At 50.6% G+C, this 27,587-nt stretch overlaps 11 protein-coding genes across 11 annotated transcripts; 5 read left to right on the top strand and 6 right to left on the bottom strand.

The window, feature by feature from the left end:
- Nucleotides 1-434: 434 nt before the first annotated feature.
- Nucleotides 435-1,592, top strand: ALT_6271 (Mrp/NBP35 family ATP-binding protein; the record flags this gene model as incomplete). The annotated part of the gene is made up of 2 exons (XM_033560380.2): nt 435-467; nt 681-1,592. 2 exons carry the CDS (start codon nt 435-437, stop codon nt 1,590-1,592), a joined length of 945 nt encoding a protein of 314 aa, XP_033416271.2.
- Nucleotides 1,593-1,945: 353 nt separating this feature from the next.
- On the bottom strand, nt 1,946-2,851 carry ALT_6270 (uncharacterized protein; the record flags this gene model as incomplete). The annotated part of the gene is made up of 1 exon (XM_033560381.1): nt 1,946-2,851. The coding sequence occupies one exon, from the start codon at nt 2,849-2,851 to the stop codon at nt 1,946-1,948; it is 906 nt and encodes a 301-aa protein (XP_033416272.1).
- A 1,043-nt stretch (nt 2,852-3,894) lies between these two features.
- ALT_6269 (COG2 family protein) lies at nt 3,895-4,855 on the top strand (the record flags this gene model as incomplete). Its single annotated transcript, XM_033560382.2, has 2 exons — nt 3,895-3,909; nt 3,980-4,855. 2 exons carry the CDS (start codon nt 3,895-3,897, stop codon nt 4,853-4,855), a joined length of 891 nt encoding a protein of 296 aa, XP_033416273.2.
- A 179-nt stretch (nt 4,856-5,034) lies between these two features.
- On the bottom strand, nt 5,035-5,985 carry ALT_6268 (mitochondrial 54S ribosomal protein uL1m; the record flags this gene model as incomplete). The annotated part of the gene is made up of 3 exons (XM_033560383.2): nt 5,035-5,127; nt 5,181-5,745; nt 5,813-5,985. The coding sequence occupies 3 exons, from the start codon at nt 5,983-5,985 to the stop codon at nt 5,035-5,037; spliced, it is 831 nt and encodes a 276-aa protein (XP_033416274.1).
- Nucleotides 5,986-6,293: 308 nt separating this feature from the next.
- ALT_6267 (glutamate--tRNA ligase GUS1) lies at nt 6,294-8,668 on the top strand (the record flags this gene model as incomplete). The annotated part of the gene is made up of 4 exons (XM_033560384.1): nt 6,294-6,557; nt 6,625-7,748; nt 7,799-7,820; nt 7,931-8,668. The coding sequence occupies 4 exons, from the start codon at nt 6,294-6,296 to the stop codon at nt 8,666-8,668; spliced, it is 2,148 nt and encodes a 715-aa protein (XP_033416275.1).
- Nucleotides 8,669-10,512: 1,844 nt separating this feature from the next.
- ALT_6266 (putative plasma membrane H(+)ATPase) lies at nt 10,513-13,748 on the top strand (the record flags this gene model as incomplete). Its single annotated transcript, XM_033560385.2, has 4 exons — nt 10,513-10,960; nt 11,028-11,251; nt 11,319-11,981; nt 12,042-13,748. 4 exons carry the CDS (start codon nt 10,513-10,515, stop codon nt 13,746-13,748), a joined length of 3,042 nt encoding a protein of 1,013 aa, XP_033416276.2.
- Nucleotides 13,749-14,098: 350 nt separating this feature from the next.
- On the bottom strand, nt 14,099-15,379 carry ALT_6265 (NAD(P)/FAD-dependent oxidoreductase; the record flags this gene model as incomplete). Its single annotated transcript, XM_033560386.1, has 3 exons — nt 14,099-14,235; nt 14,298-15,095; nt 15,154-15,379. The coding sequence occupies 3 exons, from the start codon at nt 15,377-15,379 to the stop codon at nt 14,099-14,101; spliced, it is 1,161 nt and encodes a 386-aa protein (XP_033416277.1).
- A 1,158-nt stretch (nt 15,380-16,537) lies between these two features.
- Nucleotides 16,538-17,821, bottom strand: ALT_6264 (glycoside hydrolase family 18 protein; the record flags this gene model as incomplete). Its single annotated transcript, XM_033560387.1, has 5 exons — nt 16,538-17,276; nt 17,332-17,459; nt 17,511-17,524; nt 17,581-17,643; nt 17,713-17,821. 5 exons carry the CDS (start codon nt 17,819-17,821, stop codon nt 16,538-16,540), a joined length of 1,053 nt encoding a protein of 350 aa, XP_033416278.1.
- An 881-nt stretch (nt 17,822-18,702) lies between these two features.
- ALT_6263 (PQ-loop repeat-containing protein 1) lies at nt 18,703-21,120 on the bottom strand (the record flags this gene model as incomplete). The annotated part of the gene is made up of 5 exons (XM_033560389.2): nt 18,703-19,297; nt 19,356-19,698; nt 20,459-20,739; nt 20,813-21,025; nt 21,098-21,120. The coding sequence occupies 5 exons, from the start codon at nt 21,118-21,120 to the stop codon at nt 18,703-18,705; spliced, it is 1,455 nt and encodes a 484-aa protein (XP_033416280.2).
- An 897-nt stretch (nt 21,121-22,017) lies between these two features.
- ALT_6262 (glucan 1,3-alpha-glucosidase ROT2) lies at nt 22,018-25,033 on the bottom strand (the record flags this gene model as incomplete). The annotated part of the gene is made up of 3 exons (XM_033560390.2): nt 22,018-24,082; nt 24,137-24,890; nt 24,949-25,033. The coding sequence occupies 3 exons, from the start codon at nt 25,031-25,033 to the stop codon at nt 22,018-22,020; spliced, it is 2,904 nt and encodes a 967-aa protein (XP_033416281.1).
- Nucleotides 25,034-25,485: 452 nt separating this feature from the next.
- On the top strand, nt 25,486-26,385 carry ALT_6261 (nucleoside-diphosphate kinase; the record flags this gene model as incomplete). The annotated part of the gene is made up of 7 exons (XM_033560391.1): nt 25,486-25,502; nt 25,623-25,653; nt 25,736-25,779; nt 25,829-25,932; nt 26,003-26,068; nt 26,134-26,198; nt 26,251-26,385. 7 exons carry the CDS (start codon nt 25,486-25,488, stop codon nt 26,383-26,385), a joined length of 462 nt encoding a protein of 153 aa, XP_033416282.1.
- Nucleotides 26,386-27,587: the final 1,202 nt, after the last annotated feature.

Genomic DNA, 27,587 nt, shown 5'->3' with positions numbered 1-27,587 from the left:
TGTCCACCTCAACCCATAGAAAAGAGACACTTCTCTTGCAGGGAATCATATTGTGATCTCCTGACAGAATTTGAGCCAATGACACGATTTATGTAATCCCGATATGGACGAGTAAATAGGAATTCTGGTCAAGGACGACTCGCATATCACGAACGTTCCTGCGCACGTGGACTTTAGAACTAATGTCTTTTTCCTATCCATTGCAGCTTGTAGTCGAGTCGACGATATCTTATCTATAGACGACATACCTCTCGTAAGAGGTAAATAGGTTAAAACGAATCTCCGGATTGATAAGCAGTGTTCCCCACATGGCGGGATGACGCAGAAAAAGTAAGTGAACTGCGAAATCGGCCGTTTCGCCATCACCTTTTCCTCTGTCTCCGAGTAGAAATTGAAGTCTCACACCTTCAAAATTGTCAGATAGCCGGCGAGAAATGCCTCTCGACGGAGTCAAGAACATTGTGCTGGTGAGTAGCGTTTTCCCATGTCATTTCTTCCTGTCCAGCACAAACCCCTCATCGCATCTTATCGATAACGATTCCTCGCCTATGAGGGATGAGCAGTAGAGGTATCCATGAGCCATACTGGGGCAATACAGGCTGTTTTGACTGAATCTGAATTGCTTCTGCTTTGAACGACTTCTTCGGGAATTGTCACTGACGCTCGGCGAATATGTAAAGGTCCTCTCCGGCAAAGGTGGCGTCGGCAAATCTTCCGTCACCTTACAACTCGCCCTCGCACTCTCTCTTCAGGGTAAATCCGTCGGTATCCTCGACATCGATCTAACAGGCCCATCCATCCCCCGCCTAGTCGGACTCGAAGACGCAAAGATCACACAGACCCCGCGCGGCTGGCTCCCCGTATCGGTACACCCGCCGGCAAACACAGCACAAGATGGCGCACCACCGCGGGGCGCATTGCGGTGCATGTCTCTGGGTTTCCTCCTACGTGATCGAGGAGACGCGGTGATCTGGCGTGGGCCCAAGAAAACCGCTATGATCCGCCAGTTTCTATCGGACGTTTCCTGGGGTCCCACGGATTATCTGCTCGTGGATACCCCGCCCGGCACGAGCGATGAGCATATAGCGTTGGCGGAGCAGCTGTTGACGCTGGCTTCGACGGACCCGGCTGTGGCGTCTACGGGCCGGCCGCGTTTGGCGGGTGCGGTGCTTGTGACGACTCCCCAGGCCGTTGCGACGTCTGATGTGCGCAAAGAGGTCAATTTCTGCGTGAAGACGCAGATCCCCGCGCTGGGTGTGATTGAGAATATGTCCGGTTACACATGTCCTTGTTGTGGGGAAGTGAGCAATCTATTCTCCAGTGGTGGAGGTAAGGTCATGGCGGAGGAACTGGGGATCAGATTTTTAGGTACTGTGCCTGTGGATGTCAAGTTCGGCGAACTGGTTGAAGGGAAGATGGTTGTTGATAGTGACTCCGATGAGGAAGATGGGGCTACACAGGCTCAACAGCCGGAGTCCGTCGACAACAGGCCGCTTGTTGAGCGGTACAGGGACTGCTGGTCATACTCTCGATTTGAGGAATTTGCGAAGACATTAATATCTCACATTGAGGAGGAAAGCGCGGCGAGTTGATATCCTCTAATGCCTTGAAATGAATAATACTCTTCATCACTCTTCATCACTAGCCTCGTTTGTTTTCTTTTATATACCACTATTGTGACGCAATCAAGCGCATTACCAGCCAAAGTCTGTATCGTCTCGAAGCTTATCTTGAATGAGACCATCATCCGATTACTTTCACATTGCTCAGTGGACCTCTCAACGACTGCGCTAGGATAGATGGCACAGAAAGGAAAGTTTCTGGTTCTTTGACTTCCACAGATCAGGCCACAGGAGATTTGAGAGAAAGAAGCTGAGCAATTTAATGGATTGAACATTATAGAAGGGAATAACCGTACAGAATCAATGCCATCAATCATTGATGTCTAGCCTGTGCTCCTTGACGGATGCTGTTCATTCTGTCTCTCAAGCATGGCACGCAGCAGCTTTTCAGCGGATTGAGGTTGACCGTCTTGAGAAGCATTCCTAAGCCAGTTGAACAGCGCTTGCACATCTGTCAGTACAGACGGTTTATCTGACTGTCCACGATCCCTTGCTGTGGTATCACCGTTATCCCCTGCGGACAGCTGGCCTTGGCGAGAGTCAGAAGGAAAGGTGTGCAATGAATGTCCGTTGGCTTGTGCCTCGAGGAGGATCTCTGCCACAAGCGCAGGTGTCAGGATACTCTTAAGCTGGTCCTCTGTGATGCGTTCGTTCTGCTTCCCGAGCAATGTCCGACCGTTTGAGTTCGGCTTCGACATGAATTCCCTAGTCGCAGGCAATGAATCTGCAACGGGGTCTGAGGTATCTTCATCAAGATCGGCAGGGTGCGCGAGGACAGACAAGCCCTCTGCGACGGAGAACGGCACGAATGAGTGATACACCATTGTAGAGGGCGTGATTGTAGATGGTCCGGTCTGTTCTAAATAACGATATTGAGGCACAGTGGTGTAATCCCGCACGCCCATGACACTGTTACTGTCATCGTCAAAGATTATCACAGCATCATCAGGTTGTCTTTCATGGCCCGAGCTGGCTTCCTCGACAGTCAAGAGACCGCCAGGGGGAGCCCGAATCTCTCCCAAGGGTGCAATATGACTCCCATACTCGTTGGCCAAACTGAGTTTGCTACGGCCGCATATTTCGCCAATCGTGTCCAAAGTATTTCGAATTTCAGGCTCGATGGCTCGCAGAATGCCATCGATACTAAAGTCCTCTTCCGAGGGAAGGCTTGGGCCACGCTTTGGCGTTCCAGACCGAACTGAAAATGGAAATGACCGCCGTGAAGGCATATTGGATGTTCCTCCAGTGTCATCTGTGATTCCAGAATATGCCCGAACCAGTACTGGCTGAGACGCTAACGTCGAGGACCGATTGCCAGAATGACTGGCCTGGCGATTGATCCAGGACAGAGGTCTGTGACTCCCATTGATTTGACGTAAGGCAGTGGTGCGGTATGCCCGTGCGGAATTATCTAGAGCAAGGCCGTAACGGCAGGAGCTTGCTTGATGAGATGGACCAACAGTCTCGACCACCGGACAGGAGTGAGACGGTGTGAGCTGTGACCATCTCTGGCGGGAGAGTGAGGACGATAGTCGGACTCCATCATGGTGGGATGACACCCTGTCTGACCTATAATCCATTATCAACAAAACAGGGTCCACAAAAAATATTAAGAAAGTTTCGATTTCTGGTTTGTTGTCAAATCAACCCATCAGTCAAGGACGATTCTATCCAAATGTATTCGTCGTACCTGTGATGCAGGAAGACGGGGAGGGAATACGGCCACCAGAAAAACCCCGCCCTCATGCTGATTCGCAGCTGCGGCTGATCCTCCAACAGTAATGGGGAGTCGAGCAGCTGCCAAATCACAGCATGTATAAGGCAGGACACGTATCTACGCTCGAGGTTCATGCGAGACGATCAAACCTGCATTGGCCATGAGAAAGAGTGCCATGTTGGCATGTATCTGAGAGACTCGGAAGACTCCAGTGTGAGAAAATTTCCAGGTAATGGTAGCTCCTTCGGATGCCACTTTGCTCCAATTAGTCGGATTTCGAAAAAAAATAATGTAGTAAGACAATGCGTTGGCATGCGACAATGACAGCGATTCCTTGTGGTATCACTTATCCATCTACTAGCGGACGGATCAAGCCACCCGAGGGGGGCAGTTATGCGGACGGGTCGTTGTTGCTACTACCTACTACTACCAACTCACAAACAACATGTCTTGAGGCCTTGATGAGCCAACCGGCTATGCTTCCAGTCATTACTCTTTTATCTGTGTTTGATATTCAATCATCATTAATCTGCACGAGGGTTCCTCTCAATCCAAATGAACAGGTTTCGTGTATGCAAACACTCCGTGTATAAACCCCATTGGCTCCCCCGCCCAAGACACTGACAGTTCATGCTTATAGTTTGACGACTCCGAGGAGTCGGCCTCAGATCTTGACGATGATACCTCCGACCTGCCATTCCCTGAGCCTCTCACTCGATCATCATTCCTCGCCCCCGACTTTAACCCCGCAGACTACCTCTCGTCCTTGACCAATCGGCACCAGAGCCTCGAAGACCTCCGACAAGAACTGCGGAATTTAGACCAAGCGCTCAGTCGGGAGTTGTTGGATCTGGTCAATGAGAACTACGGCGATTTTTTATCTCTTGGCAGCGCATTGCAGGGGGGCGAAGAGAAGGTCGAGCAGGTTCGGGTTGGGCTGTTGTCATTTCAGAGGGAGGTTCAAGCTATACGGGATAAGGTAGAAGCGAGGCAAAGCGACATGGAAAAGCTCTTGAATGAAAAGAGGCGACTAACAGGGCATGCGAACCTCGCTCGGGCTCTGTTAGACTTCGCAGAGCGTGTTGAGGACCTGGAGAAACGTTTGATGATTAGCGATGCACCGGCCCAGTACCGACGCGAATCGGCTAACGGATTCGAGACGGTCTCGGACCTGCTGGACAGCGAGAGTGAGGAAAGTGACGAAGAAGATCTGCCCACCGGCTCATCTGCAGCGCCGCTGGTGTCTCTGCGAAGACTGGAAAATCACATACAAAAATACGTCTACCTCACCCGACTTGCTTCGCGGATTGGCAGTGATCATCCATTTTTACTTAACCAACGACCCCGATTAGCAAAGATCAGGGCCACGGTGCTCGTGGACCTGAAGACAGCACTTGAGCAAGGCAGTCATGCTAGAGTGAGGCGGGATACGAAAACGATGGCCGTGTTGCGACTCTACAAACTAATGGGCGAGGATACCAGTGCAGTAACTGCATTGAAGAACCTGAAGATATAAGCTTCTCCCTTGTGCGTTGCGCGAGCTTCATTTTGCATAGCAGAGGCGTTTAGGATCAGGCTTGAGCTTCTAGAAATATATGTTCTCAGAAAACACCATTATGCACCGTGCTGTTCCCAAATAATAACGTCATCTGTACAATATACACCCAAGAAAATGGTCCAAAGAAATCACATATGTTACAAGCCGGTCAAAGAAGCGGTGTCAGGGGAATTGTCGGACTTGAACTCTCCATTCAGACTGAAGCCCGGGCCGTTCGTCGAGCTCAGAACCTGGTGCTGGTTAGTACGGATTGCATAATCGCGAATCATAAAGCCCGACTTACAACTTCGTAGATCTCCTTCACAATACGATCGTTGAGGCTGGCCGCGTCCTTCTTGACCTGTTCGATCGTCGCGCGCAAATTGTCTCTCAATTGTTCGGGGGAGAAGGCCAATTGCCCAATCGGTAGTCGAATAACGGCATCACGCTCTCTATATACTGTACCACCACGGAGCATCTCAACTCTAGCGGCTACATCTTCGACCACAGTACCGGTTTTGACGCTTGGCATCAAGCCTCTGGGACCAAGAATCCGGCCCAACCCGGCTTTGTTCAAGGCGTCCAAACTGTCGGGGTGACATATAAGGCGATCGAATTCAATTTTGCCTGCCTTGACCGCATCGAATACGTCCTGTTCACCTACCAGAACAGCTCCAGCGGCGCGGGCCTCCTTCTCATGTCTTGTTCCAGGAGGGCACACGACACAGATTCGCGATTCGGTCTGGACGGAGTGAGGAAATCGGAGCATGTTACGGATGACCGGCCCGTCACGTTTTGTTTTCAAACGGATATGGATTTCGTATTTGGAGACAGTCGGTTCGCGACCAACTTCGAAGGCGCGGAGATATCTGCAGTGAAATAGCCAGAGATTAGCGAGATACGCGAGTGAAGCGCCTCAGCCCAGACAATATCTACCTTATGGCATCGCAGAGCGCGAATTGCTCAACATCCTTAAGATCTTTCTGCTTGAACTCCCGGGGACCCTTCTTTTCCTTCTTGCTCTTCGCCTTGGCCTTCTTATTTTGGGCCTGAGGATTGCTCTTGGCTCCTCGCACCTGTTGGTGAAAGCTCGAGAGAAAAGGCGCCATTGTTCTTTGACGGAGAGGCAATTGACATGTTGAGAGAATACTTCTTGCCGCCGACGGCAAGATCGAGCCGAAGGAGGACATGGTTTGGAGAGTTAATTGATGCGAGCCTTCTTCAAACTCCTGGGAGACGGATATGTTTTCTTCTCCGAAAGCTCTCTCTCGGCGATGCGGGCGGAGAAACGTGACGCCGGCGGAGTCCCTTTTGAGTCAAATGCCCCTCCATACTGCTCAATTTTTGGGGAAACTCAACAGCCCACTTGTTACGCTCTCGGACGTCGATTTCACTTGAGGCGATTTTGAGGGCCGCAATGTCTCAGTATCAGCTTACCCTGGCCACCAGGGCCAATCAGCCCTATGTGCTTCCTGTCCTGCTGGTCGCAACTTCTATCAATGAGGCACGACCAAGCCCAGTGATATCGATCACCTATGAGGATACTGCGGTTCTTCGTGAAGGAGATAAGGCCGTCGTGCAATATACTGGTGCCAGCGGTAATCCTGTCTTTGGCCTTATCAATGCTATTCAAGAACTCCGCAAAGACTTCCCCTTCCTGAACAGCAAGGATGAGAAGCTGGTAAGAGGCGCCATGGAACCTTACCGTTGATGAGCACTGATAGGAGATGCTAAGACATATTTTCTAGGAGAATGAGTGGCTGTCTCAGTTAGAAGCATTTGCTCCTCTCGATTTCAAAGCCCTTGACCCTGAATTGCAGCGCCTCGATACCCACCTCCTGCTGAGATCCTTCGTCGTCGGTTACTCTCTCTCCACGGCCGACATTGCCATTTGGGGTGCCATCCGAGGCAACCGTGTCGCAGTGGCCGCGATCAAGAAGGGCTCACTTGTCAATGTGACTCGTTGGTTCTATTTCTTGGAGGATCTTTGCCCATGGGCCACATCTGCACTTGAGGCCTTGAACCAGGCTGCGAGAGAGAAGAAGGCCGCCAAGGCGAAGGAGGGAGCCAGCTACGACATCGCTCTTCTCAACACTGAGAAGGGAGTGGTGACAAGATTCCCTCCCGAGCCTTCAGGTTATCTTCACATCGGTCACGCAAAAGCTGCACTGCTCAACGACTACTTTGCGCACGAAAAGTATAATGGCACTCTTCTTGTCCGCTTCGACGACACAAATCCTTCGAACGAGAAGCTTGAGTTCCAGGACGCGATTATTGAAGATCTTGCTCTCATGGGTATCAAGCCCGACAAGATGAGCTACACCAGTGACTACTTTGACGAGCTTTACCAGTACGCTCTTCAAATCATCAAGGACGGCAACGCCTACGCCGATGATACCGAGAAGGAGGTCATGGCTGAGCAGAGAATGAATGGAAAGCCCAGCAAACGTCGTGATGCATCCGTCGAGGAGAACCTTGCCCGTTTCGAGGAGATGAAGAAGGGTACCCCTGAGGGTCTCCGTTGGTGTATCCGAGCCAAGATGTCTGTCGATAACCCCAACAAGGCCATGCGTGATCCTGTCATTTACCGCTGCAACCCTGCCCCTCACCACCGCACTGGGACGAAGTGGAAGATCTATCCTACCTACGACTTCGCCTGCCCTATCGTCGACTCAATTGAGGGTGTGACCCATGCCCTCAGAACTATTGAGTACCGCGATCGCAACCCTCAATACCAGTGGTTCTTGGACACACTCAAGCTTCGCCATGTCCAAATCTGGGATTTCGCTCGCATGAACTTCATTCGCACCTTGCTGTCTAAGAGAAAGCTTACCAAGCTCGTTAACCAAGGCGTCGTCTGGGGATGGGATGAGTAAGTCTACCTTCACTTCAAATAGATTCTTGTCTTACTAACGATATCAGTCCTCGTTTCCCCACCATCCGAGTAAGTAACAGGCCCAGTCATGCTTGCGGATCCCCTTCTTCATCCGTCATTTTTGATTGTCTCACCTATTTCCCATGGACTGTTAACCTCCCAGGCTAACCATTTCATAGGGCATCCGACGAAGGGGAATGACCATCCCTGCTTTGAGAGAATTTATCCTTAAGCAGGGACCCAGCAAGAACATCACCAACCTTGACTGGACTCTGATCTGGGCAACCAACAAGAAGTACATTGATCCTGTCGCACCTCGTCACACTGCCATTCTCAAGAAGGATATGGTCAAGGCGATCGTCAAGGGAGGCCCGGCTACACCTTACACGGAAGAGAAACCTAAGCACGGCAAGAATCCTGCAGTTGGCATGAAGAAGGTGGTTTTTGGTAACACAGTCATTTTCGACCAGGAAGATGCCAAGGGCTTCAAGCAAGATGAAGAGATCACCTTGATGAGCTGGGGCAATGCCATTGTCCGTAAGATCGAGACCGATCCTACCTCAGGCATCGTCAAGGAGCTGGAGCTGGAGCTCCACCTGGAAGGTGACTTCAAAAAGACCGAGAAGAAGGTCACATGGCTGTCTACTGAGGGACAGGACCTTATTCCCGTTGAATTGGTCGATTTCGACTACCTCCTCAACAAGGACACTCTGCAGGAGGACGATGTCCTCGAGGATGTCCTGAACAAGAACACCGAGTTCAGAGAGGACGCTGTTGCTGACTGCAACGTCGCTGAACTGAAGGAAGGTGATATCATCCAGTTTGAGCGCAAGGGCTACTACCGTGTTGACCGCGCCTATGCACCGGGCAAGCCGGCCGTTTTGTTCAACATTCCCACTGGCAAGACGGGCAAATAGACGAATAGTTAGATATTTGGGACTATGAAGCCATGCATGGGTCTACGACGATGTAGATTATAGAAGCACAACGAAAGAATCGAATTCATACTGTCAAGATGCTGAATCGTTGCCTTACGACAGGTCTAAGTATTATGAATTGCAAAAAGATAAATACTTATTAGTTATCCCTTCTTCTTTGCAGCAATGATAACTTTATGCTCCCTAAGCAGCTGAACACTTGAAGGAAGCTTATGGTTCTTTTAAGGTGGGCGCTATCTATACGCCATATACTAGTTGCCGTGGTCCGTGCATGATCTACAATCTCCATCGCTCCACTTCATTGATGGATCATCTTTTTCACCACATATCTACTACGAGAGGTATCAGAATTTACCTTAAGTTTCTCCCAGCTGCAGTGGAGACATGATTTCACGAAAAGCCAAAGATGATCTTCATGACGTCGAAGACAATACTACCTTACCTCTTGAGCGGACACGAGCCATCCGGCGAGAACCGAGAGCGTTGTTCCATGGCTTACCAGTTGGTCTGTGGTCTTTTGGGTCTATTTGATCGCCCTTTTTCTCTTCCTTTCGCCTTATTCGCTTTGGATCTTCTTCGTTGCTTTGTAGGAACTCCGTTTACTGTATGTTTCTACTAAATCGGGGGTTTATCTTCGCTCACAAACTAGCGGAGGTAGACCTTCCTTTCAGTTCAGCGCCAGACCAGTACTGATTTCTATGACGAGAGACCACACAGCATAACGAGAAGATTACGTCTAAACCATGGCAAGATCATATAGAGTATCATAATTTGAGTTCAGAAAGCCAAAAGGGCCCCATAAAACTGAACTATGTTAGGTTTAACTGAACTATGTTAGGTTACATACAACAGCCCGGATCTTTCGGGAGCGCTAAACTGGCATTGCAACGGGCTGTCTGGTACTCGACAACATGCGTCTCTTACCCCTTGGGTGTACTCTCACTGATTACTATCTACAGGCCAGCATCCTACTCCACAACCCTATCGATGCCATCCCCACACACCTCTTGGTGAGCCTATCGGGGTCTTGAACAAACCTGCGCAGCAAGAAGAAGAGGAACAAGCTTCAGCGATAGCTTCATCCCGATTCGTCACTTAACCGCTGTCTCCATCGTCTCCTGTCAAGCTTCCGTGGTTCCCGTGGGGCCTATGCCGATGGTATCCCACAGCTCAAAAGGTTGAGAGATCACAGCAGTGTAATGCTGTTTTCGCTGCTTTCTTTGAGTTAGTCGACTCTCATGGTATTCCCGATCCTAACCAGAGAAATGACCGGGACGTATGGGATACATTACTTGCTTGGGGACTACCTAGGCGTAGTCTGGAAACTTCAGCGGGATATGCCACGGTGCTGTCTCATACGTCAAGACCATCAGCAATTGCCGAATCACCAGTCAGTACCCCTAGGTTACCCGTAGCCTCTGACTGAGGTTGAGGATACAGCTGCTAGCAAAGGTCCTGATTAGCCTGCTCTTCGTTCCGCCCCAAGCCAGTCTGTACTACGTCAACATTTGCTGCCTTCGAACGCTGCTTGCTGGCCAGGGTAATGACCTGCCCCAGGCCCCTGCCTTTCAGGAAAATTGGTCATTATCCTTACATCTTGCGTGGGAGCGAAGGGGAGTTCTCTCACTAACATAGCCCGTCGTCTACCGCTCTTTTCTCCAGGGCCTTGCATTGCTGCATCTTTTAGGGACTGCGTTTCGTTCTCTACTTCTTTTAAGCCAAGGGAACCTGGGCTTGGAAATTCCTTGAAACTCAGGGACGTCGGTTGCAGGAGGCCTTTTTTCTGACGCCCTAGGCACTAGGCAGGTTGCAAAGGAGCAAATATGGCTGAACAAGCTCCCTCTCAAGGACAAGGTCAAGGTCAAGGTCAAGGTGATGTCGAACGCGGCCCATCCCGTATCTCTCAACAGTCTTCAAGACGTATCTCCCGTGTGTCTTACAAAGAGGATTGGGCGAACCTTGACGAGTATGGCAAGCTTGTGAAGTATGTCTCGACCTACCGCGAGCCTGGAAGGGAAGAGGGTGTCGAGGAAGAACAAGTGAAGCGAGTGTGGTACGCTCCTTGGAAGAAGCGCAAGGTCAAAGTCAAGCAAGTAGATAAAGAACCGGGCCAATTCCCGCCAGAATGGCTCATTACAGACATTCGTCAAGGCCTGCCCAGCTCGGAAGTTCCTGTCAGACGTCGCGCCTCGGGATGGAACGAACTCACATCTGAGAAGGAAAACCCGATCGCCAAAATCCTGTCCTATTTCAGAGGCCCAATTCTCTATGGTATGACTTATAACTTCGATTCGTCAGGAGTTAAGAGTACAATGATTCTAACCCTGCATCTTCACAGTCATGGAGTTGGCCGTCCTTCTTGCGGCAGGTCTGGATGACTGGATTGACTTTGGCGTCATTATCGGTATTCTGTGTCTGAACGCCTCAGTCGGTTGGTATCAGGAAAAACAGGCTGCCGACGTTGTTGCAAGTTTGAAGGGAGATATTGCAATGAGAGCGACAGTCGTTCGTGACGGTCAGCAACAAGAGATCTTGGCCCGAGAGCTTGTTCCCGGTGATGTGGTAAGTGGTACTCCAACATAGCATAAGCTGTCTTTCCTTCATACTACATGCTAAAGCCCCTTTCTAGATCATTGTTGGTGAAGGTCAAGTGGTTCCTGCCGATGCAAAGATTATCTGCGATTACAATGACCCCGACGGTTGGGAAGAATTTCAAAGAATGCAGGAACAAGGTGATCTCAGTAGCACTTCTGAGTCCGATATTGAGGAAAATGAGAAAGAAGGCAAGGAAGGGGAGGATGAACAGCAGTCCTCCCGAAAACGCAGCCACCCCATCCTTGCCTGCGATCATTCGGCCATTACAGGAGAGTCACTCGCCGTCGATCGTTATATGGGTCAATTGATCTACTACACGACCGGTTGCAAGCGCGGCAAGGCCTACGCAGTTGTTCAGACCGGTGCGAGGACTTCTTTCGTTGGCAAAACCGCCTCCATGGTTTTGGCAGCTAAGGGTGCCGGGCATTTCGAAATTGTCATGGACCAGATTGGTACATCCCTTTTGGTTATTGTCATGGCATGGATTCTGGCTGCCTGGATTGGAGGCTTCTTCCGCCATATCCCCATTGCTTCGCCTCCCCAGCAGACACTTCTTCACTATACACTGTCACTACTGATCATCGGTGTCCCCGTCGGTCTTCCCGTCGTTACCACCACCACTATGGCTGTTGGAGCAGCTTATCTGGCAAAGAAGAAGGCTATTGTGCAAAAACTGACTGCGATTGAATCACTTGCTGTAGGTTGAATTCTTTGCTCCGGAATGGATTGAATAGCGTACTAAAAGCAATGGTCACAGGGCGTCGATATCCTCTGTTCTGATAAAACCGGAACATTGACGGCCAACAAGTTGAGCATCCGAGAGCCATATGTGGCAGAGGGTGTGGACGTCGACTGGATGTTTGCCGTGGCAGCCCTGGCATCATCTCATAATATCGAATCGCTTGATCCCATTGATAAGGTTACCATTCTCACGCTCAGGCAGTATCCTAGAGCAAGAGAGATTCTTCGACGGGGTTGGAAGACCGAAAAATATATCCCATTCGATCCTGTTTCGAAGCGAATCGTGACCGTGGCCACCTGTGATGGAATCAAGTATACCTGTACCAAGGGTGCCCCCAAGGCAGTGCTTTCTCTTACCAACTGTCCTAAAGAAGTTGCCGATGTCTACAAGAACAAGGCGCAGGAATTTGCCCACAGAGGCTTCCGATCCTTGGGTGTTGCGGTCCAGAAAGAGGGAGAGGATTGGACGCTTCTTGGTATGCTTCCCATGTTCGATCCGCCCCGGGAAGATACCGCGCATACGATCAATGAAGCCCAGAATCTTGGAATCAGCGTCAAGATGCTTACAGGTGATGCATTGGCTATTGCCAAGGAGACATGCAAAATGCTCGCACTGGGAACCAAGGTGTATAATTCCGATAAGCTCATTCATGGTGGCCTGAGTGGCGTCATGGCAAGTGATCTGGTTGAAAAAGCCGACGGCTTCGCGGAAGTCTTCCCAGAACATAAATACCAGGTGGTGCAAATGCTTCAGGAGCGAGGACACCTGACGGCCATGACCGGTGACGGAGTGAACGATGCGCCATCGTTGAAGAAAGCTGATTGCGGTATTGCGGTAGAAGGCGCAACCGAGGCAGCGCAATCTGCGTCGGACATTGTGTTCTTGGAGCCTGGATTGTCTACAATCATTGACTCGATCAAGGTGGCTCGGCAGATTTTCCACCGCATGAAGTCCTACATCCAGTATCGTATCGCGCTTTGCTTGCACCTGGAGATCTACCTGGTCACGTCCATGATCATCCTCAACGAAAGCATCCGCGTGGAGTTAATTGTCTTTCTTGCTCTTTTTGCGGATTTAGCTACTGTGGCAGTAGCCTATGATAATGCCTCCTTTGAACTTCGTCCTGTGGAATGGCAACTCCCTAAGATCTGGTTCATCTCCGTGCTTCTGGGCCTGCTGTTGGCGATGGGTACCTGGGTCGTACGCGGTACCATGTTCCTTCCGTCCGGCGGTATCATCCAGAACTGGGGCTCTGTCCAGGAAGTCCTGTTCCTGGAAGTCGCCCTCACGGAGAACTGGCTCATTTTTGTTACTCGTGGCGTTGAGACTTGGCCGTCCATCCACCTGGTAACAGCCATTTTGGGCGTGGACGTCCTGGCAACCATTTTCTGCCTGTTCGGTTGGTTCACGAACGAGACAATGCCGACCAAACCGGCCGACTCGTTCGTTGAAACCCGCAACGGCTGGACCGATATCGTCACCGTCGTCCGTGTCTGGGGCTTCTCGCTCGGTGTGGAGATCGTCATTGCACTCGTATACTACATGCTCAACAAGTTCAAGTGGCTCGAGAACCTCGGCCGCGCCAAGCGAGACAAGGGCGATATCAAGATCCAGAATCTGCTCGGTCACCTGGCTCGGTTGACCGTCGAGTACGATCAGCCCGGTCAGCCCAAGGGTCGCTTCTTCCTTACATCCAGCAAGGAAGAAGAGGAGGCGGAGTAGATGCAGTTGATCTAGAGGTTGGCTAGGTATAAAGATGTGTTTCTTCATATCTGCTAAGGTGGACCGTTCGTCTGCAATAGCATATCTCGCCTATTTGTCACGAGCGAGGATGCGTACTTGAGGTGTGTGGGAAAATAATGCTAATATGATGATTTGAGGGCGAGGAAGAGAGTGTAGTGTGGTTGTGCAATAATCAGTAATACTTGAATCGTTGGAAGAGGGTAATTCCTTATACCTATGTTGCACACTCTAATATCAGAAGCTTGGATGATACTTCGGATTACTATCGTCTCTAGCCCTACAGAACTTATGATATGTAGATTTGTGATGGTGAACGTATACATCCTAATTTAGACACGACGGAAGCGCTCCCACAGCTTCTCCAGATCGCTTCCCATGCGTCTCTCTGCTTCCTTCTCCATGGCCCGTTTGGAAGGCAGAGTCCTCTTGGACACGGCAGCCCGGGATTCCTCGCGGGCCATTTCAACTATGTAAGATCATCAGCGCTACGCCCAAGTTCAACATTTGTAGGGGGGAAAAGATTCATACCGTGAACAAAGACAGCAGCTCTCTTGCCGCTGAACATGGCATGCGGCACGTTGGTGCTCCCGTCGCTATTGGCATCGCCGACAGCGAAAACACCCGGCAGGCTCGTCCGCATCCCATTGATATTAGTGTCGATTTTGTTATCCTGCATTTTCAGACCCAAATCCTCGGGAATGGACGAGCGCTGCTCTGAGGGGAAATTGGTGATGAATGCATTGCGGATGACGGAGGAGCCGTCGGCGAGGTTAACCCTGAAGATATCGAACTGGCGGCCCTCGTCATCATGGACGTCCTCGCCGTTCTGCAAGCGCTCAATGGACTCGATGGTCTCATTGTTCAGCACGACATTGTATTCCTCGAGCTGCTTCTTCCAGTTGGGGTACTTGTCGGCCAGCTTGGCCTCGGCCTCGGGCGTCTGTGTGCCGTTCACGAAGGCGATGATGTCCGTGTTGAGCGTGTACACTTCCAGCACGCTGCCCACGACGTCGACGAGGGAGCCCAGGATCCCGAACGGCTGGTCGCGGTGCTCCCAGCCGTCGCACCAGGGGCACCAGTACACGCCTTTGCCCCAGGCTTCGTCCAGCCCCGGCGTCTCCGGCAGGATGTCCTTCATGCCGGTGCCGAGGATGAGCTTGCGGGCTGTGTAGGCTTCGCCGGCTACCGAGGCATGGAAGTAGGTGGTGTTCCTCTCCTCGTCGCTAATGACGCGGACGGAGTCGACCTTTTCGTTCACCCAGGTGGTCTGGTTGTACTTGGAGATCTGGCTGCGGGCAAGTGCGCGGAAGTCGCTGGGGACAGCTCCTGGGAATACCAATGTTAGTCTGCAGCTTCTAGAAAGCTGGGGAAAGGGGGCGGTTACCGTCGTTGCCGATGACATCGTGCATGTTCCTTGTCGGAGCATTGCGATACTCGCCCGAGTCGAACACGACGTTCTTGCGGCGTACCCGCGACAAACCACTGGCGGCGCTCAGGCCAGATGGGCCTCCACCGATGATCATCACCTCATAGTCAGTATGGCGGACTGACGCCGCCAGAGCGACGGTGAGAGAGGTGAAGAGGGTGTACAGAAGAGACGTGGGAGCCATCCTGACGACACGGTAGAAAAGCGATGGAGGGAAGGGGGTGAACAGCGACCTGGGAACACTCTATCTATCCGTCTGGGTTCAAGCACCGTTTAAATAGGCAAGCTCAGCAGGGATGGCCAGAAGTGATGCAAGATAAGTGGTAGTCGGGATCGCAATCGACACGACGACATCGTGCATCCACCCTTTTCTTTCTTTTTTCAAAACACAACCAAGGAAAGAACCTCAGCTGCAGTGGCTGGCTGCGAAAACGGATCGACATCTGCACGCCAGGATCAGAACTTGGAAGTCGATGGCATTGCATAGTTCGCACGGGCGGGTCTGTCACATTGCTTTTTCTCCCTGATATCCACTTTGGTTTACTTATGAAGTTATCCACAGGCCGGCTGGCCCTAAGCAAAGATGCAACGAATGTCAGACAGTGTACAGGGCAGACACAAACAGATCTTGTGCAAAATAGTTTAATGGTGATTTCCTGGCGACATACATGACGTAGCTTATAGGTATCGCATCAGAGGGATACCTGCCTTTGTTGCTCCGAGCAAAGAGAGAAGCATGCATGTGTGTGACAGATCTACAGTTTGCATACAAAGTAACCCCACAGCAGAGTAGCATTGACTATTGAGGGATGATCAGCTTCAACCGAAGAAGATAATGCATTTAACAGGGGCTGGCTGGTACCGCAAGTTCGCAACGTGTAGCCAGTCTAAGTTCGAGGAGGCAATATCTGCAGGAAGATCGGCAGGGCTGAGAATCAATAGTTCGGCCCACAGACTGCACATCTTCCAGTAGCCACACAGCCTAGTTTCCAAGCTAATCTGGGTGTGATCACAAAGTACGGAGCAGATAGATTGTTCATTCATGTCTTTTCATTGAGTTTCATTAGTACTCCGTACAGCGTAGGGACACCAAGCATGATATATTCCGGGATGGTGAACTAGTCACAAGTCGCAATCCAGTCGACTGCACGGTCAAGGCGATATTCTTACTGACTAAGTTAATTAATATCCATGCACGCATTCAGCAGCACATCAATCACTTCAAGATGAACATGGCAAAAATATACATATAAACAACCAAACCCCTCCATATGCAGATCTTCGACTAAACATGTGCAGATAAGAAAGTCAGATACCGAGACCAAGCAAGCACCGCAGCTCTTCAAAACCAGCCGTAAGGTCGATAGCTGAACGAACGGCGAACGCGGGACGCAGTCTTGCCCAGCGCTTGAACGACACCGTCGAGGAAGCCCTTGTTGCCGTAGGCCTGGGTGACATCCCACATCATCACGCCGCCAAAACTGCTAAAAGTCTTGCTGTATTCGATGATCGGCTTCAGAGTCTCCACGGGCACGTAGCCTGAGCCTGCTGCCCCAGTGTTCGCCGGCACGCCCAGGAATACCTTGGCCTTCTTGTTCTGAGAGACCGTTTTGGCCCAGTTGTCCCAGACGTCAAAATTGAAGCTATTCTGCTTGCTTGCTCCGGCCTCAAACGAATTCAATCCACACCAGTTGTTGTAGAACTGGACGAACACAGCGTCAATGGACACCGGTCCATTGAGTATATCCTTATCGGCGGCGTCGGGGTAGGGGCATTGGGGTGCAGCCGTCAAGAAATATTGTTTGCTATGATCGGCATCCATCAATTCGCGAAGCCTGTTCGCGAAGGGAGCAACATTACTGACAGAGGCTTCGAAATCAAAGTCGAACCCGTCTACTGACGCATTCCCGAACGGTCGACGGGCCGTCATGTTGACGGAGGGAGGCCCAAAGGTCTGCCAGACCAATTCGGCGCCAGCCTTTGCAGCGGATTCTGAACTGAAGCCTCCTTCACTGTATGTTGCCCCACCAATAGAAAGCAGAATGGTCTTTCCTTTCTTCTGACACGTCGTAATATCCTCCCTGAATGGGTTGTTAGCGTTTCAGTGTAAAAAAAGCACAACAGCGCGGAGCTCACCCAATCTGAGGGCATTTGTGAAGGTTGGTATCTTGGAAGAGTGTACAATTGTCGTTCGCATTGGAAAAGTTGATTTCAGGAACACCACCCTGGCCGTTGATTTTCATGAGAAATGCGAGTTCAAAAACCTGAAACCATCGTGAGTCATAGCATCATCTGAGCGTTATATCATCCCATACATCAATCTTAGGGTCTAGTGAGGTTCGCATCAGCATATTAGCCTGGGAGTATAAAAACAGATTGACCCACCATCACAGTAGTACGAAAGACGCTGCTGCGCCAAATCTCCAGTTCCCCGAAACGAATTCTGACCTGTGACCGATAACGCGTTTACCAGATCAGTCGAATATTCCCAAAATCACACGGAAGGTTGAGACATACCCCAGTATACTGCGACGTTGGAGGAAGACGAGAGATCGAGTTTGGCGTACACTCCTACCAGAGAAGCTGCCGCAGCCGTCAAGGCAAGAAGTTGTGTTCGATAAGACATGGCGGAAAGGGCAGACAGATTGACTTATTCCCAGTCAAAGCTTGAACTGACCTGCCTACGGAGTCAAAAGAGCATAGGCAGTATTTCAAACGATAGGACGGGGCTGAAGGCAAGCCACCGACGTCCAAGTGCACACTGGATGATCTGATAGAATGGATATCAGTGCTCAGTCAAGCGATTGTCCGAATCGACATTGCTAGACATACTTATAGCTCATTATTGCCATTGTAAATATCTGTTGACCGAGCCTGTTTCCCCTTCGACTGACCAGACATTCCTTCCTCCTGGTGCCTTCGATTTGTGAAAAGTGTCATACTCTCTGCTCATCAAAACAGAATGCCAACTTCGATCAATAAACCTGTTTTTCAGGCGTCTAGTGCTTTCGATCGGTGCAGAGATGAGCCATGGCATGGCATTCCAGAGGGTTGTCGGGGGACTCATCCTGTCTAAGGAATGCTGGACTTTCTGTTTCGGGGTCTAAGCTTGCAATATTAGTGACGACTGACGACATATGCTGACGACGCTCGTAGTTGCTGACAAGCTTAGATAGAAAATTTGACGATACGGACTGAAGTGAGTGCGCAGTTCGTCAGTGGAGTCAAGAAACGTGGTACCGTATCAGATCTCCGCGAGGGCCACAAGAGAAATATGCGATAGAGAGTGTCTCCGGTATGATGACCATTAGATTAGGTCAAGAGATTAAAGTGCAAGAGCTCGAAAACATGAATGCAGTAGCTGTAGTGGTGGTTAACGACTAGACGAAACGGGATGAAAAGCGATGAGTGTAGTTTCGAAGGAAGACGGGATTTGTGTCCGATATGATTTTGCATTACTGAGGATTAAACAACATATCATGCTCCAAATCACATGGCCCTGGCAGATCACCGGGGAATGCCAATCACTCTCTCGGCGGCTTCATCGTTCGACATCCCGGGGTCAATGACCCCAGCGACCTTGAGGACGTCCACAACCCCGTCCACAACCTTCCGGTCCACCCCCCTTGTACTGCTGGTAAATCTGACATCCTTCAGCCACTCCCTTGCATCTTCTTCAACGTACGTGCAACCCAATTCTCCTGTACCCAGGAGCCTCACAACTTTATCGTGATCGGCTTGGAATTCCTTGATACCTTGGTCCAGAACATGGAACAATTGCTGGAGTTTCTCGTCATGTTCGGGGTCAGGGAAGACCGAGGTGGACGCGACAATAAGCCAGGATGGCCATGGGGTGAAGATCTCACCGATCTTTTTCAGTGGCGGGTGAGGCTTGTCCGCGTCCGCGTGGAAGTACGGCTTCGTGGTAAAATGTTCCCACATGAAGAACTCAGCCGCGGGCGTGGGTTGATCGGGATGCGACGAATCGTACCCCGTGACCCCATTCCGCAAAGCCTGGAACGGACCCAGGACAGCCGGTGTTAATGAGTCGGGCTTCCAACCTTGCTTTTGTGCCAGCACAAAGGACATGATATGGGAGCCACTGTGAGTCAAGTCAGCCATCTATGCCGAGGGACCACGACCAAGGCAACCCAACTGACCTTCCGAGGCGACTGACACCAACCCTCTTATCCTTCAGATCTGCCACAGTGTGAAGCTCCTCTCTTTCCCGGCCGGTGATAATGGCCCATCGCAGCGGTGTATCAACCCAATGGCCAACCACCTTGTAACCCCCCGAGGCAGCATCCTTCTGAGCCTGCTGCTTACCAGCCAATCCAGCAATCCATCCCTCGGTCAGCCCAATTGCGACATCAATCTCCTTCTCCCGAAGGGATGTGATCATGTGCCCCGTTCCAGAAGGGAACGGAACCAACGTGATCTTGAATGGAAGAGAGGAGGCTGCTGGCGAGCGAAGGGCCAGGTGGAGAGGAGCGAGGTAGTGCTCTACACATTGTCAGAGAAGAATTTCAATATAAGTATCGCGATAAATATGCGACGTCAGTCTATTGTCGGTTGAGCATATTTTATGTGACGGAATCATCGGCACCGCGGGTTGCGTCCATTATGTCAAATGACAAGCAGAGCAGATGATGGGAAAAATGAAGGCGATGATAGGGCAGGATTACTTACCAGGCACGTAGCCAATTCGGATTGATGCCATGATTGTAAGTAGGTATGGTCTATCGCCAGGAATAGGCGAGCGATAGTGATATTACTTTTTATTTAACCTCTCACTTTTGACGAGTCAAGACAACTTGAAGCTTGTTTTCTTAAGCAGCGGGGTAACCGCGGGGAGCCGATCGTATCATGGCCCGCGCTAGCAGTTATCAGCAGTAGTCACATAACAATGGAGTAAAGCCTGTCATACGGATCAACCAAGTGAAAGAATTAAAGAATTATTAATTGCAAGGAAAAGCACTTGAATTCATTGATATTAGGTCAATCGTGAATTTGTCTATTCGTTCTACATATCTATTAAGTTGACCTCCTACGCAAGGTCTGTATTAAGTATATCTACAATGCATCATGCTCTCGTGCGCATTATCAAAAGCTGTCATCATAACTTAGGTCATCCGTATGTCTTTCTCCTCGGCTGGCCAGCTGGCGGTGTTATGCCTAGGGCCGCCTGCAGCCCTGAGTGTATGCCGCGCATACATCCAGAATTGTACCCCGAGGTAGAGATCACAGACACACTGAAACATACCGCACAGCCGGAAGGCCCAGGGAATCACTTCTTTGCTGCAGAAGAAGTAACTCATTTTCATCACATCACCAAGAATCCAAGCTACCAGCACCGAAACCCGGAATCCTTTGCACGAACGAGTCCGGTGATTGGCAATGATCTGAGGAAGAGGCAGGATAGCTTCTACAGCCAGACCAGCATAGCCCAGTAGGTTCACGTAAAAGTCCGACCGAGCGATGGGCGGCAGAAGAATCTGGACGAATGATAGCGCCCCGACAAAATAGGCCAAGCACATCCAGTACCTATGTAGACCCAAAGACCATTAGCATCAAACCCGCAGGCCACGCTTAGAAAGCGATCGGGAACAAGACTTACGGCTTTGCGGACTTCCACTGCCAGAATTCGTATGGTCTGGCAAACCCCTTCTCGTCCAAATTGCTAAACGGAACATGCTCCACGCTATTCTTGACTCCTGGAGACGGCCGATTATCCAGTGCAACTTTGAGCAAGACGATCTGGACCCCAATCATGATCACGGCTTGTACGAGCAGCGAGAGCGAGTAGTAGTGACCAAACCAGTAAAACACCCTAAAGACAGGAATGTTAACGTCATCGTGCCTTGAGATGAGCCAGCCGCGGTAACACAGGTGCCCTTCTTACTTGAGGATGGATGCGACAAGCATGATCAAAGGGATATCGAGGGAGAAACCTCCGGAATTCCTTGATCGATGTATACTGAGGATCTGATCCGTATAGGACGTGAGGGGGGAAGTAATAAGACTATTCCACGCAAATGTCCGCAGTTAGCATTCCAATGCCACTTGAAGATTGAGTTGCACCTCCCCAAAGAGTCTGGGTTACGATAAATGGGAACGTACAACAAGGGGGCTCCATATTCAAGAGCCAGCGATATGAGATACATGGTGTATCCGATCAGTGAAAAAGAGTATCCGATGTCCAGAAGACGGTTGTAGTAGTTGATCGAATCGCTTGCTGGGTGCTCTTCGCAGTAAGCGGGACCTCGCGGAATTTCGAGAGGATGATGATTGACCGATGATATAGGGGTCGCCAAGAAAGAGATGGTCGAGGAGAGGATATGACAGGATCCGATGGACTCAAGAGCTCTCCATGGAACGAGGATGTTGGTTATACCGAGCAAGTTGAATCCAAGACGCTTGTCTGCGTATCGCAATGCGCAAAATAATAAAATGGGGACAAAGCCAAGCACTGCTGCAGAGATCAATCACGAATAAACTCCTTGGAAAAACATGTGCCAGGGCCGAATGCGTCTTGTCTTGTTTTGGATTTTCTGGCGGATCTGCTTAGCTCAGCGGCTCCATAACGCTTACCTATTATGGGTTAGGGCACTTCAATGAACCCTGATTGCCTGGAGCTTCAGGCATCACATCCTACGGTGGTTAGGATATAAGATGAGCTGAGATTTGAGCTTCGATGTTGTATTATTATTCCCTGTCGCTCGCACTAGCACCATGGAATGCACGTAACAGAATATCATTCACTTTGCATAGTGTATGTTTGTCATTCCAATCATGTGTATATACTCCGGTTTAACACAAACTCTAGAATTCAATCTTCCATGTCTTTCCAATGCCAACATTGGGTTTCTTCACGACAGCATACGCGGCCTTGCCTGCCTGTTGGGCGTAATACTCCAAGGGAGCGGTAGAAGCCACCTTTGCACCGTCTTCGATGACAGTCACGGATGCCCTTCCTTGCCACTCCGTGGGAGCGTCGACAACAACCACCTTTTCAACCCGGACATTCGCCATGCTCTTCAGGTAATCGGCTGTCTTCGAACCCTTGATTCCGACGTCTTCCGACGAGAGGGTAGATTTTTCAAATTTGAAGCGGCGCTGTATGTATCCACCCTGCTCGTAGTTGAACGTCTCCCCATCATCAACATAGAGTGTGCCTTCGGCCTTCCCGTTCTTGTCGAGGACGATCACAAGTGTATAAGGATCCCACTTCATCAGCCCGCTGCTCCGACGTGCGCGGTCCTTGCGAGGGATAATATGACCACCCTGCATCAACAACGGGACCTTCTCAATGGGGGCAGGCACCGTATGTCTCTTGCCCGCTCCTTGGTAGACAGTATAATCATAATAATCGTAGTACTTCTCATCATCAGCGATGTAGATGTCTGTCGTGGTGGCACCCTCCGCAACCACAGGTTTGGTCAGCAGGCCAGTAGATCCAAGGTAGAGTTGGTCATCGATGGCAAAGCCTTGTTCGTCCGCCGGGTGGACATAATACTGGGGCCGGACAATGGGCATTCCATTCACCGAAGCTTCATGGAATGCAGTGTACCAGGCAGGCAGCAGTTGATATCTCAAACGGATAGCCTGGGATATGATCGACCTGTATGGTTCTGCGATCAAGTAGGGCTCTCGTCTGCGAGTGTCAATGTGCGCATGCGCACGGAAGAAGGGATACCAAATGCCGGTCTGATACCACCGGGTCAAAAGTTCCTTGCTTGGGTTCTGGAAAAACCCGCCAACGTCGGCACCAGCAAACGGGAACCCGGCAATGCCGTTGTTCAATACCATAGGCAAGGATGCGGCCAGGTGTTCCCAGGTGGCTTGATTGTCTCCCGTCCACATGGCAGATACCCGTTGAGCCCCGGCGTAGAATGATCGGGTCAAAACGAAGGGCCTAAGGACCACGCCTTTCTTTCGCTCCAGCAAGGCCTTGTATGTTGCGTTGACAAAGGTCAGTCCGTTGACATTGTGCACGTCGCGGTGTTCCCAGTTGCCATAGTGTATATTGTCCTTGGGCATAGTGGTTTCCGGTCCATTGAAGACGGAAGGTTCATTCATGTCATTCCAAATAAAGACGTTCGGCTGGGTGCCCTTAAATTTGTCGTACTTGAACAGGCCAGTCCACCATTTGATGGCTTCGGGGTTGAAGCAGTCCACCCAGTGAGAAGAGCCAGGCCAACACCAGCCGTCGTAGATCTCCCCGTCCTTATTCTTGGTAGCTAGATTATTGCTCTTTAGCTCTTCAGAGATGGAATATCCCTCCTTGTTTTTAATGTGCGGATCAATGATCACCACGAGCTTGCGCTCAGAGTCATCAAGCTGCTCTTCCATACCCTTTGGGTCAGGGAAAGTCAGAGGGTCCCAGGTAAAGTACTTCCTGTCATCCGTGTACTCAATGTCGAGCCAAATCACGTCGTAAGGGATCTGATACTTGTCAAACTTGCGATCAACTTCCTTGACATCCTCGTCCGTGACATAGTTCCATCGGCACTGATGGTAAGCGATAGCGAACTGTTGAGGTAACTGAGTGTAGCCGGTAAGTTCACCGTAAGTTTTGCTGATCTCTTGCGGAGTGGGACCCAAGAAGACAAACAAATCAATACGTCCTGATTCGGAAAACCAATGGGTTTGAGTGTCTGTCTTCGAACCTATTCCAAGAGAAAGAGGGTTGGCCGAGGACTTCGACTTGACAATGTCGACCCAGGTCTCCGCAGCGTTGAGCCAGAAGACACCCACAGTAGAGTTCTTCTTGTGGGCCTGCATGAACGGGATGGCGCCATAGAGGGTCATGGGGCTGTTGAGCTCATACTCAAAGACGTCTGCATTGTACATGCGATAAGGTTCCGCATGGTTTCCATCACCGCCCCTTCAAATTGATCAGCCTTGCGTCTCCAGAGTGGCGGGGACATTTAACACCTACCTAGTTTCCTTCAGGGACATCGAGTCGGCATGCTCTGGAATCCCAAAAACATGGCTGTAGCCAGGGAATGTGATGTCCAGGCCGATACTTTCTGGACCTTTCGGCTTGGAGTCGGTGTTTCCACCAAAAGTCTCCTCCCACCAAGTGCTTTCATCTTGCTGAGATTCTGATTTTTCCTGAACACTGTCACCCTCTGCCACATCCACCTTCGGCCGCCAGTGTTCCACGTTGAGGTAGCCCTTGTGATTCACTTGGACATGGCTCTGGCCATCGCGCTGAAAATCGACGCTGAACGGCGCATGGCGAATGATCGCCTGAAACTTGTTATCCGGCCCGTACAGTACCTTTGTGAATCCAGTTTCGGATTCTGTGTCCACAGCGGCAGTTTTGCTCGAATCCAAACCACCCACCAGCGCCCATCGCTCTGCTTCGTTGTATCGCTCTTTGCGCACTTGGCTGTTGTGTCGGAGGTCAATTTCGCCCTTCATCCGCTTCTCTTCGTCGACCACGATGCGCGTAGCTCCAGACTCCAAGAAAGAAATCACAAGTGGCAGCTTGACTTTCTCATTGGCAGATATTGACTTGAGAATTGTCCCTTGCAATTGGCCATCTTTGAAGTGAATTGAAGAGGGATCGAGTTCATATGGTGAATTCCAAGACGCGCCTTGGGCGGAGACGTCATCTGCGAAAGCTCGGTTCCGCTTACAGAACCCGGATTGAGAGCATTTCTTGAAGTTCTCATGCTTCACAGTAACTGGCAGACTTGGTCAGATGGCGGTACCATTGGAATACCTTAAGTGCATAGAGCTCACCTCCGGGTACAACAAGACACCCGAGAAGGACAACCAACGCGAGCAATAGCGTCCATCTGGAGAGAGACGAGCTGCTCGGGGCCATTTTTGAGTGAACCGATGCAATCAGAGCCACTCAACCTCTGAGAGTACCGTAATTTACAAAGATTTCTGTGCTCACCTGCATCTACCAGAGCGGGAGGCCAACACGAACAATGGGATAGATAACGCAGGTGATGATTCCAGGCTGGCCAGATTGGCAGATCGGGGGGGATTCGGGGTAAGCTAACCGCCTACTTGGGTTAGCGTGGCGCTAGTACGGAAAGGACCTAGGCAACCTAAGGTTAGGCATCTTATTATATAATTAGCTCTTGAAACTCGAAACCTGAGGCATACAGGCATCCGGGCTGCCCCTCCTGCTCCACTCGGTCTTGCAGTCCCCTCCTTATAATAATTTCGCCAACTCACCGAAAGTCTAACTCTTCTTCTTTTTCTCTGAGCTGTCAACCACCTCAATCGTTCTTTAGTATCCCCATCATCTCTTATCAATCTCTCAAAATGTCCAACGAGCAGACGTAAGTTACATTTCCATCCCACTTCCAAGCTCAATCCCAAGCTTTCCCCTTATTCTTCTCCGACGCTGCTTCGGGGTTGTTCCTTTTATCAGTGCGAGTAAAGCTAATAAATTCCTGCAGCTTCATTGCCATCAAGCCCGATGGTGTCCAGGTATGAGGCTATGGCCGTCTTGCTTATGTTCAATGGTCTGTACACCTTGAATGAGCACGGAACTGACTTGATCATCCTTTAGCGCGGACTCATCGGCCCCATCATCTCTCGCTTCGAGAACCGTGGGTATGTATTCTGGAGCTCAATGGCTATTGCTTGCGCTAATTGTGCACAGCTTCAAGCTCGTTGCCATGAAGCTGGTCTCTCCTCCCCAGTCCCAGCTTGAGCAGCACTACGCCGACCTCTCCGACAAGCCCTTCTTCAAGGGTCTTGTTTCCTGTGAGCTTCCCTTCCACATCCGAAACTAATGGCTTCTTTCTTTGTGAAGGTAACTAACCACTACATATAGACATGCTCAGCGGCCCCATCTGCGCCATGGTCTGGGAGGGCCGTGATGCCGTCAAGACCGGCCGTAGTAAGTTTCCATCAATCGATGTGTTCCAGACATGCGGCGAGCATATGCTAATGGTGCGACAATAGCCATCCTCGGTGCCACCAACCCTCTTGCCTCCGCTCCCGGCACCATCCGCGGTGACTACGCTATCGTAAGCTCTTTTGAGACCTCAATATCATAGTTTGTCGCTGACATTGCATTAGGATGTCGGCCGCAACGTCTGCCACGGTTCCGACAGCGTCGAGAACGCCAAGAAGGAGATTGCCCTCTGGTTCAAGCCTGAGGAGCTCATCTCCTGGAAGAGCGCCGCCTTCGACTGGATCTACGAGAAGGCTTAAATTTCTCCGTTCGACCTTTTGTCTGGACGTCTGCTATCCGTTGCAGCTGAGGTTGTAGGAGGCAGTGTATGACATACATCAGAAAAGTCCCAGGAGAAATAAAAATATACAGAACACCTATGGTGCCAATGGCCTCACTTGCGTCTCGTATCCTTCGCCGGAATCTGGGAGTAGTGCAGATAATTACCCGTTGCGGAGATTTGCATAGAAGGTTCCATCACAAACTACTTTTTCCCAAAAAAAGCTCCGACGCCCCTGCCTACCGGAGCGAGAACAGATCTCGCAAACCATGGCGTTGCCCATGCACTAGCGACTATCCTTATGGGTAGTAGAGCTTTCGTGATTGCATAGGCCGTCGCGAACTCAAGCACAAGACGAACGCCTTTTCTGTCTTCCGGTCTCAATTGAGATTGACCGGGCGATCCAGTAGTAGAATCATTGCCCGAAGCAGACCCGTCGGACTTCACAATATCCACGTCAGCATCCTCCACCCAACCTTTCTTTCGCAGCCAGCGACCGAATCGTTGGACTCCTTCGTCAAAGCCGCTTTTTGAGGTGAAATCCGGCAACCAATCTCCGTAATGGAACGAAGCGACCAGCCCGAGCAAAGGGACAATGGCTGTAATCTCGTGTAGTATCAAAAAGGACGTTATATGTGTACCCGGGGCCCCCAGTAACGGGTTTGTATAGGAGCGTAAAAACGGCGGAAGACGATCATTCAGCCTGCGGAGACGAGAGCGGTAGTCATTCGGACCTGCTGAGGGCGGTGTCGCCAGGCCACGCCGCAAGCACGAATTGGAGCGCAACGATGGACGAAAAAGACGCGAAGTCGAAGTCGCTAATGAACGCCATAAAGCCATCTCACCCAAGCTGTCAATACCTAGTTAGACACGACTTGGAGTGGTTATGGCGAGTTCAACTGAGGTAGAGAAGGTTTATTGCTGGCTCTTGGACAGATTTTCAGTTCTAACTTCAAAAACAATGGCAGCGAGAGGTCAATGCCATTTCTGACTCCAGTGAGACCTCAAGGCTGACCCTTGATTGATGATTCCTCGCCATCTCCAACCGACTCGTACTGCGACATCGACGGAGCTTGGACAGGTTTGTCTTGTTTGCATTCTGCACAGCCATATACAATGTAGTGGACAGGACTAAGGTGTTGTTGCGTATCGGAAACGAGACATTGAAGAATGCTCATTAAC

This window comes from Aspergillus lentulus (genome assembly GCF_001445615.1).
Source record: "Aspergillus lentulus DNA, contig: Alt12, strain: IFM 54703, whole genome shotgun sequence".
Lineage (NCBI taxonomy): Eukaryota > Fungi > Ascomycota > Eurotiomycetes > Eurotiales > Aspergillaceae > Aspergillus > Aspergillus lentulus.
The sequence above is the reverse complement of the archived record's forward strand: the minus strand, read 5'-3'. Positions and strand labels throughout refer to the sequence as shown.